Here is a 14,724-nt window from a genome sequence, read left to right as displayed (position 1 = left end):
CTTTACCAAACAGTTACATGAATTGTCCAATACTGCACAATCCCTTCTTAACTGCTAAAGAGGGCCCATATGAAATAAAAAACACATCCTCACATCTCAGATCAATGACATTACTGCGATGTCAGTGGTGTGTCTCCTGACCGCTATGTGACATTTTTATGTCATGTGACCGCTGCAGCCAATCAGCAGGCTTTACTATTCCATCAGAACAGACGTCTGCTTTCTTTAGCAGTTAAGAAGGGATTGTCCAGGGGTGAAAAACTCATTAAAGAAAGGTGTAAGCAGGAATCAAAGGCAAATCAGAACCTACCGGAGAATCCATCCTTACAAGTACAGATGTAATTTCCTATTGTGTTATTGCAGGTTGCATTAGATGAACAGGTATTGCCGGTCTGACATTCATCAATATCATCACAGTGGGTCCCTGTACCTGATCAATAGAAAAGATTTTACAGTTAATTGAGGATATTTCTATACAGTTAGGCTAGATTCACACTTAGACGGTGCTCTAGATTGAGCACTCCATCCAGGGGTTACATCTTTTTTAAGAAAACAGAATTCATACGTACAATCCCCCCATGGTGTATTCATTTACTACATATAGGCAAATAAAGAATCTACATTTTGACTTACAGCTCCTTTCTATCCCTGAGCTTCTATTTATTGGGACACAAAATAGAGGTGACAACACGCGGTGCCATGAAATAAAATGTTTAGAATTCTGACACCGACTCTCATCTTATGGAAAGAATAAAGGGAAATCTACTGCAAGCTCTCACTGATATTAGTGCCACTGATAGCTACAAAGCTACAATGCCACTTTCACACCAAAGAGATAATTTAATATAATTATTCAATTTCTCACCTGTAAATCCATCGTTACAGGTACAGGTGAAATTTCCTATTGTGTTATTGCAGGTTGCATTAGATGAACAGATATTGACGGTCTGACATTCATCAATATCATCACAGTGGGTCCCATTACCTGAATATATAATGAATTACAGACAATTGCGGATAGTTCATTATCATAACTAGTGTTGGGCGAGCATGCACGACACTGCTCGGTACTCGCCCGAGCATCTAGCTACTCGGGATGTCCGGCGAGCACCGAGCATTTCCGGGGTAATCGGGCGGGAGCTCGGGTCTCCGCCCTGCATGTTTGGCGTTCTTTACAGAGCCAATGAACGTGCAGGGATTGCCAGCCAGTCACTGTAATGCCTCAGCCATGTTGGTTGTGGGCATTACATTGATTGGCTGGCCGCACAGCGTCACCTCGAGTATTGAAAACCTGGCGCCGCCATCTTGGACACAGTCGCCCGGGATCAGACAGTGTAGGGAAAGTGCAGCTGATTTAGGGAGAGATATATAGTGCGAAATACTTAGTGAAGGGTCTCTAAAGCCTGCCAAATCAAACAAACAGTCCTTCTCAGGACTAATATCCATCCCAGATATCAGGCAGGCAGGCAGGCTGTATAGGAGAACAGTGGTTATACCAAAAAACGCTGCATTACAATCCTGTGTGCTCCTGCTGCTCAAATTGCTAGACTTATCTCCAAGTCTCGGGGGCCAGGAAAAATCCTTTTTTTTTCATCTAAATCCTCTTTTTTTTTTCCTCCTTCAGACTGTACAAATACCCGTCTTACTAACCTTTTGGTGTTCCCTCCCCCCCCCCCAAAAAAAAAGAGTGTGTCTGTGAGTGTTCAGACACAAATATATCTGTTTAAAAGATTGTGGTGTAGACCATATAACTATAACTGTGGTTTTACAGTTCCACGGTTCAAATCTCTGTATTACCCAGCTTTTGGCCTTTTTTCCGTAAAAAAAAACAGTAATAGTATCTCCCTGTCTGTTCAGACACAAATATATCTGTTTAAAAGATTCTAGTGTACGCCACCTAACTATAACTGTAGTTTTGCAGAACCACGGTTAAAATCTCTGTATTATCCAGCTTTTGGCCTTTTTTCCGTAAAAAAAACAGTAATAGTGTCTCCCTGTCTGTTCAGACACAAATATATCTGTTTAAAAGATTCTGGTGTACGCCACATAACTATAACTGTGGTTTTGCAGTTCCCCGGTTCAAATCTCTGTATTATCCAGCTTTTGGCCTTTTTTCCGTAAAAAAAAAACAGTTTGAGTGTCTCGCTCACTGTTCAGCCACAAATATATCTATTAAAAAAGTCTGGTATATGCCAGTAAATTAGAACTGTGATTTTTCAGTTCCACGGTTCAAATCTCTGTATTATCCAGCTTTTGGCCTGTTTTACGTAAAAAAAACAGTAATAGTGTCTCACTGACTTTTCAGACACAAATATATCTGTTTAAAAGATTGTGGTGTAGGCCACATAACTATAACTGTGGTTTTGCAGTTCCACGGTTCAAATCTCTGTATTACCCAGTTTTTGGCCCTTTTTTCCATAAAAAAAACAGTAACAGTGTCTCCTTGTCTGTTCAGACACAAATATATGTTTAAAAGATTCTGGTGTACGCCACATAACTATAACTGTGGTTTTGCAGTTCCCCGGTTCAAATCTCTGTATTATCCAGCTTTTGGCCTTTTTTACATAAAAAAACCCAGTTTGAGTGTCTTGCTCACTGTTCAGCCACAAATATATCTATTTAAAAAAAGTCTGTTATATGCCAGTAAATTAGAACTGTGGTTTTGCAGTTCCACGGTTCAAATCTCTGTATTATCCAGCTTTTGGCCTGTTTTACGTAAAGAAAAACATTAATAGTGTCACGCTGTCTGTTCAGACACAAATATATCTGTTTAAAAGATTCTGGTGTAGGCCACATAACTATAACTGTGGTTTTGCAATTCCACGGTTCAAATCTCTGTATTATCCAGCTTTTGGCCTGTTTTCCGTAAAAAAAAAAACAGTTTGAGTGTCTCGCTCACTGTTCAACCACAAATATATCTATTTTAAAAAGTCTGGTATATGCCAATAAATTAGAACTGTGGTTTTGCAGTTCCCCGGTTTAAATCTCTCTATTATCCAGCTTTTGGCCTTTTTTCCCTAAAAAAAAATCCAGTGTGAGTGTCTCGCTTAGTGTTCAGCCACAAATATATCTATTTAGAAAAAGTCTGGTATATGCCAGTAAATTAGAACTGTGGTTTTGTAGTTTCACTGTTCAAATCTCTGTATTTTCCAGCTTTTGGCCTTTTTTACATAAAAAAAACAGTTTGAGTGTCTCGCTCAGTGTTCAGCCACAAATATATCAATTTAAAAAAGTCTGGTATATGCCAGTAAATTAGAACTGTGGTTTTGCAGTTCCACGGTTCAAGTCTCTATTATCCAGCTTTTGGACTATTTTACGTAAAAAAACAGTAATAGTGTCTCCCCGTCTGTTCAGACACAAATATATCTGTTTAAAAGATTCTGGTGTAGGCCAGAGAAATAGAACTGTGGTTTTCCTCTTCCACGGTTCTAATCTCTTTTTCCATTGATAGTGCGAGTGTAAGCTATTTTACTTAATTTACAATGGGCAAGGCGCGTGGCAAGGGACGTGGAACTGGACGTTCTGGTGATGGTGCGTGCAGAGGACAGGGCCGTGGCCAAGGTGAAAATGTGCCACAACCAACAGCCACATCTTCTCGCTCCCACTTCTTGACCGAATTACTAGGGAAGCAAACAACAACACCAGTATTGCGAACTGATCAGTGTGAACAGGTTATTAATTGGATAGCAGGTAATACTTCCAGTTACCTGGGCACCACCACCTCCGGTCTGTCTTCAACACGGTCAAGTTTTAGTAGCCGTGAGTCTCGACCGCATACTCCTCCTCACCCTGATGGTCCTTCCTCCCACCATGCCGAGTGTCGTCAGACAGCAACTGATCCCACAGTTGGACACTCTGAAGAGCTGTTCACTGGTCCATTTCCATATTTGTGCCCCTCGCCTGCTCCGCTTGAAGTGGTGGAAGAGGAGATCCCATGTAGCGATGCCAAAATATTTGAACAGCCAAGGCCACAGGAAGGCGACGCTGGCAATTTGTCACAAGAGGTGGACGATGACGAGACACAATTGCCACAAAGTGAGGAGGAGGATCGTGGTGCGGAAGTGGAAGAGGAGGAGGTGATTGATGATCTAGTAACTGACCCAATGAGGCAGGAGGACACGGTGAGTGAGGCCAGCAGCACACAGAGGGAGGGAGGCAGAGTACCCCAACAGGCAGGAAGAAGCAGTGTGGTGGCCGCACACAGAAGGCGGGCAACCGTTCCCCGTAACACCAACACAAGGGACGTTGCCAGTACAACCGGTAGGTCTTCCAGAGTCTAGACTCTGCTGATAACCCCAAAAAGGCCATTTGTACCACCTGTCATGCCAGCATCAGCAGGGGTGACAAAACTACCAGCCTGACCACCACCAGCATGATCAGGCACATATCAGCAAAGCACCCGACTGTGTGGGGCGAACCCCAGGGTCCATGACCAGTGTCAGCGGGTGTCACCACTGCTTCTTCCGCTGTTGTGCGTGTAAGAGAACCCCCTGTTGTGCGTGCAAGGCAATCCCCTGTCCATATTGCATGCAAGGATGCCCCCTCCTCTCAGTCTTCACTTGTTATGGCAGTTTCTCAAGAAACAGCATCAACGTCCACGTCCCACCGCAGCGTTCAGTTGTCCATATTCCAGACCTTTGAACGGAAGCGCAAATTCGCATCTAACGTCCCACAGGCCACAGTCCTAAATTCGCACATTTCATGACTACTTGCGTTGGAAATGCTGCCTTTTAGGCTGGTGAAGACGGAATCCTTCCGCAACCTTATGGCGGTGGCCGTCCCTCGGTACTCGGTCCCCAGCCGACACTATTTTGCCCGGTGTGCCATCCTCGTACTACACAAGCACGTGTCCCAAAATATCTGCCGTGCCCTCAACAACGCAGTTACTGGGAGAGTCCACCTGACAACGGACACGTGGACAAGTGCTTGTGGACAGGGATGGTACATCTCCCTGACGGCACACTGGGTAAACATAGTGGAAGCCAGGACCCAGTCAGACCTTGGGACGGAACACATCCTCCCCACACCGAGGATTGCGGGCCCTATGTCAGTCAGAGTTGCCCCCACAGTGTACAGCTCCTGCGCATCATCCTCCTCCTCCTCCTCATGTTCAGCCTCCATCTCAGATATGACCACATCAGTTACAAGCTGGAAGCACTGCAGTACTGCCTCCGCCAAGCGGCAACAGGCTGTGCTGAAACTCATAAGCTTAGGTGAGAAACCTCACACTGCTTGTGAGTTGTGGACAGCTGTGAAAGAGCAGGCAGATCTGTGGCTGAGACCGCTGAACCTACATCCAGGCATGGTCGTGTGTGACAATGGCCGTAACCTGGTGGCGGCTCTGAGGCGAGGCGAGATCACACACGTACCATGCCTGGCTCATGTGCTTAACCTCGTGGTTCAGCGGTTTCTTAAATCGTACCCCGAGTTGCCAGATCTGCTCGTCAAAGTACGCCGCCTGTCAGCTTATTTTCGGGAGTCGGCTACAGCTTCCGCCGCCCTTGCTGTGTTGCAGCAGCGTTTGCAGCTTCCGGCACACCGACTGGTGTGTGATGTCCCCACACGTTAGAACTCTACCCTCCACATGTTGCAAAGGATTTGTGAGCAGAAGAGAGCACTTGTGGAGTACGAGCTACAACAAGGCCGTCAATATTCAGGTCAGACTCCACATATAAGACCTCATGAGTGGACCTGGATGTCTGACATTTGTACCATCCTGACAAACTTTGAGGAGTCCACCAATATGGTGAGTGGCGACGATGCCATCATTAGTGTCAGCATCCCACTTGTCTGTCTTTTGCAATGCTCTCTGCAGAGAATTAAAGAGGAGGCATTGCAGCCAGAGTATGATGAGATGGATCAAGAAGCCATAGCGGGCGATTACACACAGCCCAGCCTCATCTCATCTCATTGTGCATTGGGGGACTATAAGGGAGAGGAGAAGGAGGAGGAGGAAGAACAGGAGCTGGTATCATGCACTGTAGAAGGTAGTACCTGTACAACTGTCATACCGTCGGTTCAGCATGGGTGGCCTGAGGACAGGGGGGAGGAGGAGGAGAGCATGGTCAGTCGTCATCTTGGTGAGGACACGGAAGTCTTGCCCGTTACCAGTCTGGCACGCATGGCTGACTTTATGTTATGCTGCCTTAACCGTGACCCTCGCGTTGTCAAAATGTTGGGTGACAGTCATTACTGGTTGATGACACTTTTAGACCCCCGCTACAAGTAGAACTTTCACTCTCTTATTCCTGAGATGGAGATGTCTACAAAAATGGGGCAGTACCAGAAGGCCCTTGCTGCACAACTGTTAAAAAAATTCCCATCTGAACACGCTAGCAGCAGAGGTCACAGTTCGTTGCCCAACCAAGGCGTACAGGCTAGAGAGACGCAACTCAAATCCAGCAGAGGCAGGGGAACACTGTGAACGTTCTGGGACAGTTTTCTGAGACCCGCCCAGCTTACAGGTCCTGAGGCGCGGGGTACTCTCACAAGGAGTGGAAAGTTTCAAAAGATGGTGAGGGAGTACCTTGCCGACCGTACCAGCGTCCTCCGTGATTCCTCTGTGCCTTTTAATTATTGGGTATACAAGCTGGACACTTGAAATGAACTCGCTCAGTACGCCTTGGAGGTCCAGGCCTGCCCTGCCGCTAGCGTGTTATCGGAGCGTGTTTTTAGTGCCATTGGGGGGAATTATAACTGATAAGCGCACTCGCCTGTCAACTGACAATGCTGACAAGCTGACCCTTATCAAAATGAACAAGGGCTGGATTGGGCCAGACTTCTCATCACCACCAAATGACAGCAGAGTAACATAAAATCAAATCCACTGTGCTATTTCGGGAGGTGTATTCCGATGCACCGCTTCACACCCACACATGGGTATACGCTTCCTCATTTCAGCAGTATTTTGCTGTTCTCCTTATCCTCAGCCTCCACCACCACTATACCACCAGGGTGACCATGGTCTGTGTTGCCAGTATTGCAAGTTCCTCCGTTCTAATATTTGGCAGCTTTTGCTTGGAAGGCATAGGCAAAGACTATGGGAGACCCATTCCCCAATAATGGGAATAAGGTTTCTAATATGCTGTACTGCATGGCTCTTGTTTGCCAGCATTGCAAGTTCCTCCGTCCTAATTTTTGGCAGCTTTTGCTTGGAAGGCATAGGCAAAGACTATGGGAGACCCACTCCCCAATAATGGGGAAAAGGTTTCTAATATGCTGTACTGCATGGCTCTTGCTTGCCAGCATTGCAAGTTCCTCCGTCCTAAATTTTGGCAGCTTTTGCTTGGAAGGCATAGGCAAAGACTATGGGAGACCCACTCCCCAATAATGGGAATAAGGTTTCTAATATGCTGTACTGCATGGCTCTTGTTTGCCAGCCTTGCAAGTTCCTCCGTCCTAATTTTTGGCAGCTTTTGCTTGGAAGGCATAAGCAAAGACTATGGGAGACCCACTCCCCAATAATGGGAATAAGGTTTCTAATATGCTGTACTGCATGGCTCTTGTTTGCGAGCATTGCAAGTTCCTCCGTCCTAATTTTTGGCAGCTGTTGCTTGGAAGGCATAGGCAAAGACTATGGGAGACCCACACCCCAATAATGGGAATAAGGTTTCTAATATGCTGTACTGCATGGCTCTAGTTTGCCAGCATTGCAAGTTGCTCCGTCCTAATTTTTGGCAGCTTTTGCTTGGAAGGCATAGGCAAAGACTATGGGAGACCCACTCACCAATAATGGGAATAAGGTTTCTAATATGCTGTACTGCATGGCTCTTGTTTGCCAGCATTGCAAGTTCCTCCATCCTAATTTTTGGCAGCTTTTGCTTGGAAGGCATAGGCAAAGACTATGGGAGACCCACTCCCCAATAATGGGAATAAGGTTTCTAATATGCTGTACTGCATAGCTCTTGTTTGCCAGCATTGCAAGTTCCTCCGTCCTAATTTTTGGCAGCATTTGCTTGGAAGGCATAGGCAAAGACTATGGGAGACCCACTCCCCAATAATGGGAATAAGTTTTCTAATATGCTGTACTGCATGGCTCTTGTTTGCCAGCATTGCAAGTTCCTCCGCCCTAATTTTTGGCAGCTTTTGCTTGGAAGGCATAGGCAAAGACTATGGGAGACCCACTCCCCAATAATGGGAATAAGGTTTCTAATATGCTGTACTGCATGGCTCTTGTTTGCCAGCATTGCAAGTTCCTCCGTCCTAATTTTTGGCAGCTTTTGCTTGGAAGGCATAGGCAAAGACTATGGGAGACCCACTACCCAATAATGGGAATAAGGTTTCTAATATGCTGTACTGCATGGTTCTTGTTTGCCAGCATTGCAAGTTCCTCCATCCTAATTTTTGGCAGCTTTTGCTTGGAAGGCATAGGCAAAGACTATGGGAGACGCACTCCCCAATAATGGGAATAAGGTTTCTAATATGCTGTACTGCATGGCTCTTGTTTGCCAGCATTGCAAGTTCCTCCATCCTAATTTTTGGCAGCTTTTGCTTGCAAGGCATAGGCAAAGACTATGGGAGACCCACTCCCCAATAATGGTAATAAGGTTTTTAATATGCTGTACTGCATGGCTCTTGTAACGGGCATTAAAACGGTCTTGTTAAGCTACTGTGACCTCTACGTCTCTTCCAAGGGGCATTAAAACCGTCTTGTTAAACCACCCTGAATTCCACAGCTCTTCCAAGTGGCATTGATATTGTCTTTTTATTCCACTGTGTCCTCCACCACTCTTCCAAAGGGCATTAAAACCATCTTGTTAAGCTACTGTGACCTCCACATCTCTTCCAAGGGGCATTGATATTGTATTTTTATTCCACTGCGACCTCCACCACTCTTTCAAGGGGCATTAAAACCGTCTTGTTAAGCTACTGTGACCTCCACAGCTCTTCCAAGGGGAATTAATATTGTCTTTTTATTCCACTGCGACCTCCACCACTCTTCCATGCAAACAGCATGGATTTATATAGTGTGACCGTAAAACAATGCTTAAAATAAAGCTATACTCACCCCCGATGCCCCGGCGTGTGCTGCAGCGCTCGTTCCTGTCTGGTTCCTGTCTACCGGCATATCGCGAGACACAGCGGTGAATGGCCTGCGGTCACATGACTGTGACGTCACCGAAGGTCCTTCAGCGCTGCCGGCATGCAGAGAGAGCCGTCGGAAAGGTGAATATAAACTTTATTTTTTATTTTATTCTTTTTTTCACAGGTACAATGGTACCCAGGTCTGGATGAGAGTCTTCTCTCCTCCAGACCTGGGTACCATCCGCACATTGAAAGGCATATTATCCGCGTGTACAAATGTACAGACACGGATATTATGCGTCTCAATGCAAGTCAATGGCGGCAATTCCGCTGCGCTTCCGCAAAATTAATGAACATGCTGCGGATTTATGAGCGCTGCAGAAACGCTGCGGAAAAATCCGCAGCATGTGCATTGACATTGCAGAATGCCATTGGAGACCATGTGGTGCGGATTACCAAGTGTTTTTGATGCGTTTCCGCTGCGGAAATTCCGCAGCGGAAACGCATGAAAAATGCATTGTGGGCATGCAGCCTTAAACCGTCCTGTTAAACTACCCTGAACTCCACAGCTCTTCCACGGGGCATTGATATTGTGTTTTTATTCCACTGCGACCTCCACCACTCTTCCAAGGGGCATTAAAATAGTCTTGTTAAGCTACTGTGACCTCCACGTCTCTTCCAAGGGTCATTAAAACCATCTTGTTAAACCACTCTGAACTCCACAACTCTTCCAAGGGGCATTAAAACCGTCTTGTTAAACAACTCTGAACTCCACAGCTCTTCCAAGGCGCATTGATATTGTCTTTTTATTCCACTATGACCTCCACCACTCTTCCAAAGGGCATTAAAACCGTCTTGTTAAACCACCCTGAACTCCACAGCTCTTCCAAGGGGCATTGATATTGTCTTTTTATTCCACTGCGATCTCCACCACTCTTCAAAGGGGCATTAAAACCATCTTGTTAAACCACTCTGAACTCCACAGCTCTTCCAAGGTGCATGGATACTGTCTTTTTATTCCACTGCAACCTTCACCACTCTTCCAAGGAGCATTAAAACCGTCTTGTTAAGCTACTGTGAACTGCACATCTTTTCCACGGGGCATTGATATTGTGTTTTTATTCCACTGCGACCTCCACCGCTCTTCCAAGGGGCATTAAAGTAGTCTTGTTAAGCTACTGTGACCTCCATGTCTCTTCCAAGGGGCATTAAAACCGTCTTGTTAAGCTACTGTGACATCCACATCTGTTCCAAGGGGCATTGCATTTCCTCCTAATTTTAGTCAGCTTTTGCTTTTCAATGCATAGGCGAACACTAAGGGAGACCCACTCCCCAATAATGGGTAGAAGGTTTTAGTACGCTGTAATCTACATCTGTTTCAAGGGGCATTGCAGTTCCTCATAATTTTTGGAAAGCCTTCCATTCAGTGCTTAGGCCAACAGTGTACAGGAGACCCAGTTGCTATAAATGGAAAAAACGGTTTAGTTAAGGCCCTCTGACCTTCATGTCACTTCCAAGGGGCATTGGAGTGCCTCGAAAGGTTTGGTAGGCATTGCACTCACTGTATGCCCTACAACTGTGTAGCTGAACTGCTCCTTTTGGTACAGAAACATATCCTACAAGACATTTGTGCTTGACTGGCCTGATATTGATGTGAATGGTCCCTGTTCCTCCTGCTCTTTCTCCTTTGCCACCACCTCATCCATCATTCATCACCTGAAGCTTTGTTTTAACGGGAGTCATAGAACTGGGATAGTAGCAGGAAACCATCCAGCAATCCTCAGAGAAGGTAGGATATGCACCAAAACGCTGACCACCTCAGGCCTAGCCGCTACTACATACATGCGCTTGCATTCCAAGGAACAGAAAGCTAAGGAGATGGATGGCTTCATGATCATGAATAATTTACTCGTTGTGTAGGAGGCCGACCACTGCTGCTGTCTACCTTCTGAACCTTGTGTTGAAACCTGATTGACCCAGGACCCGCAATCCTCTATGTCTCGAGGACGTGTTGCATCCCAGTGTCCAACTGTGTCCCGGCTTCCACAATATTAACCCAGTGTGAAGGCGTCAGTGAGATTGACCATCCCTGGCCTCATTCACTTTTCCACGTGTTTGTGGTTAGGCTGTCCTTCCCACTAAATGCACTAATGTTTTGGTATGCGCGCTTGTGTATAAGGCACACCGGGACAAATAGGGGCGGCTGGAGACGGTTTATGGACACCCGGCCGCCCACAGGTGGCTGGGAACCGTGTGTGTGCACCCGGCCGCGGGGCGGCTGGGGAACAAGCGTGGACACCCGGCCGCGGGGCAACTGGGGACCGAGTATGGACACCCGGCCGCCGACACAGTCATGACGCGGTGGCCAGATTCCGCCTCCACATGCCTAAAAGGCCCAATTTGAAGAGAAAGCAAGCAAGCAGTATGGTATTGCAGCCTGGGGGTGGGTGGGTGGCAGGCGGCATACTTGCGCTTGCATTGCAAGGAATTGGAGAGGTACAATTGAACACTGCCCTGGGATAAGGACTTGCACGGGGATAGTTGCAATTCTGCATCTTCTGATGCGGCAAGGATCACTTCTGATGGGCACACTTTTAGGCAGTGACCTGTGTGTCAGAGATGCTTTCAGGGGTCTTCCCCATGCTGTTACCATGTCTTTTCAGCACTGTATGCATGTGTCACACAGCACATGGCCAGATAAGGTTGTAAAATGTTAAAATGACATTTCCCGGTGAATGCATTTGTCACGGTTGAAAGCAATACAAAAGTGCAAAAATGCATAAAAAATGCTACTTGTGAACATAGCCCAAGGTGTGGATGAGTATTTTTGTTTTTGGTTATTTATTTTACCTTATACACAAGTCTTTACCCTGGAAAGGAAGTTCCTTAACATATTTCACAGGAAAACCATTTCAGTTTCGTTTTTGAACGTTTTATTGTGAGCCCGTAAAAGTGGCTTAATACCTCTGAGCATGTTGTTGATAGCAGTGACCTGGGGGTCATAAATGCTTCCTGGGGCGATCCCCATGCTGTCCCCATGTCATTTGAGCACTGTCACTATCGTTTTGGGCACCTTTTAGGCTTTCTACAGACTGCCGGGGGTGCCGCCGCAAAGATGCTCGGGTCTCCCATAGAGTAACATTGGGCTCGTTGATCGGGTCGAGCACCCGAGTATCACGGTGTGCTCGGCCCGAGCTTCGAGCACCCAAGCACTTTAGTGCTCGCTCAACACTAATCACTACTAGAGTTGAGCCACCCCCGTAGTGTTCGGGTTCGGTTCGTCAAACACCGGTATGTTCGCCGAACTATTCGTCGAACTGTTCGTCGAACACCGTTAAAACCAATGGCAGGCAAACAAAAACACATAGAAACACATAGAAAACACCTTCAAAGGTGTCCAAAAGCTGACAAACTGCTCAGAAGACACAACTAACACATGGAAAAGTGACAAGTACATATAGTCATGCGAAAAGAAAAGAGGTGGAGGAGTAAAAGGAGGGGGAGACACAGATATAGGCATGTCATGCCCTTCTAAAATCAAGAAAGGCTGGAGTAAAAATCAAAAATCAGCCTACCAACACCCAGACGTCGTGACAAGAAAATTAAAATAACAAATATCTTTAGGTAGAATGGCGGTTCCATTCAGAACACTTTCCTTACAAGACGTAGTGGTATCCCCGTTGTGAGTTGTGCCAAAAACGGAACCCAATACATTCGGACTAATCCACCATTTGTCATATCCAAGGGGCAGGTCAGTAAACGACAACATCGACGTGGAACCAAGTACAGTAGTATATACTGTACATCCTTTGACAAGGCAATCAGGCGGATCAAGAAGTTGGGATGGGTCACCCTAATGACCAAAACAGACATTGATGCGGCGTTCCAGTTACTTACTACCTGTGCCTCCAAATAGTGTCCACATATTGGGCTGCTTCTGGGAAGGAGCATACGATATAGATCGCTGTTTGCCCATGGGGTGGTCCAGATCCTGCTCACTATTTGAGGCGTTTAGTTGCTTCCTTGAATGGGTTGTAATGGACTTTTCTAAGGGGGCACATATTATCCATTATCTCGACAACTTCTTATGCCTGGGCCCAAAAGATTCGCCACAGTTTGAATACATGCGGTAGACTACCTGTGAGAAGGAGAGAGCTGGAGGGAGAGCGGACACCACAGAGCTGAGGGGTTAGATGGAGAACGGAAGAAGGAAAGAGGGCGAGGGAGGTAAGGGAGTACAGTGGAAGGCCAACCTGAGTTCCCCCACGTTCCCGCTGGGCGGGGAACAGCCCTGGGAAGAAAAGCCACTTGTGCATCCCTTTGAGGTTACGGGCGCGAGTGGGCAGAGGGACTAAGCTGGAGTGCGAAGCCGACACAGCCAGTCTGTTCCTGCCCGTGCGACCTCCGTGTCGCCGGGTTTGTGCCAGAGCCACGGTGGACCCTGACTGCCAGCCCCCCTCTCCCAATACTGGTGCCTGTCCGCTGGTGGGTCGAGCCCCCCCGCAGTGGGGGGGGTAACATTTGCAGAAGAAAGACCATCTTCCAGCCAAACTAAGATGTCTACTTCTTTTCGTGGACAATGAGATATGATCCCTTTCTTACGGACACGCCCATCGCTGCAAATTCCAGATGAGGCACAAAAACAGCAGGTGCTTCAACGGATATCAAGTGCTCCTTCAAGTGGGCTCTCCTCCACCTCAACTTCAACATCACAAATACTCCAGTCCTCAGAGGTGTCACCCCAATCGCACTTGCTTCCTCACAGCTCCCAAGTCTCCAGCTGCCGGTCTGAGTATGGGGTAACACAGATGGTTGAGTCTGCAGAGCTGTTTACTCATACTACAGCCTGGGAAACGGAGGTCTGCTCCAGAGCTTCTGTTAATCCAGACGAGGAAATGATCTGCTCTGATGCCCAGAATCTTTATGAGTCGGATCCAGGACCAGATGAAGAAGGTTCTGAGCATAATGTAGACCCGCGTTCCCAAACTGTAGCTCCTGTTGGTGGAGACAATGATGAAGACGATGATGAGACTCAAATACCTGATTGGAGCGACAACTTGACTTTTCGGTCAGGGCAGGAAGAGGTTGGCTCTGAGGACGACGGGTGTGAGAACACAGGGTGATGATGATGAGGTTGGAGATCCCACTTACTGTCAACCCACAGTCAGCCAGTCGATGAGGTCAGCAGAGGAGGTGGAGGAGGATGCTATTGACGACGTTAGGTTGCGCCTTCCTGGACAGAGATGGAGTACTGGAAGCACATCAACAACTTTATCCTCAACCACAACTCTGCCTCTGACCACAAGTCGTGGTGGCTCTTCGGGTCGCATGGGCTCTAAGCCTTGCATAGCCTGGGCATTTTTTCAGATGGATAAGGATGACCCAACTCGTGTTATCTGTAATATTTGTCACCAAAAGCTAAGTAGAGGCCAAAAAATCCATAGTTTGAGTACTTCATGCATGAACCGTCACATGGATATCAAGCATAAGTTGCAGTGGGAAGCTCACTGTGCTACAATGCGGCCTAGCGGGCCGGGCCAACCACCGTCTGCGCCATCTTGTGCATCTGCGGCCTCTTCATCCTCTGTGGCTGGGGGGACAGCAGTCACACATGTTTTTGGACGCAGACCTGCCACCTCTTTACCCGCAACAGCCAGTGTGATTGGCAGGTCATCATTTCATTTGGAAGTGGAAACACCA

The 14,724-nt window shown here is 47.0% G+C and overlaps 1 protein-coding gene across 9 annotated transcripts in view; it reads right to left on the bottom strand.

The window, feature by feature from the left end:
* LOC141259357 (uncharacterized) overlaps positions 1–14,724 on the bottom strand; it is a 374,844-nt gene that overhangs the window by 4,116 nt on the left and 356,004 nt on the right. For all 9 annotated transcript variants that reach the window (XM_073675221.1, XM_073675224.1, XM_073675227.1 and 6 more), the window contains one exon: positions 311–430. In XM_073675221.1, the coding sequence (XP_073531322.1) occupies positions 311–430 (120 nt within the window). The remainder of the gene's footprint in view (positions 1–310; positions 431–14,724) is intronic.

The sequence above is a fragment of the Phyllobates terribilis genome, unplaced genomic scaffold, assembly GCF_046119375.1.
Source record: "Phyllobates terribilis strain yellow unplaced genomic scaffold, ASM4611937v1 Scaffold_3__8_contigs__length_932513732, whole genome shotgun sequence".
Classification (NCBI taxonomy): domain Eukaryota; kingdom Metazoa; phylum Chordata; class Amphibia; order Anura; family Dendrobatidae; genus Phyllobates; species Phyllobates terribilis.
Note: the sequence above shows the minus strand (reverse complement) of the source record. Positions and strands in the feature narration are given on the sequence as shown.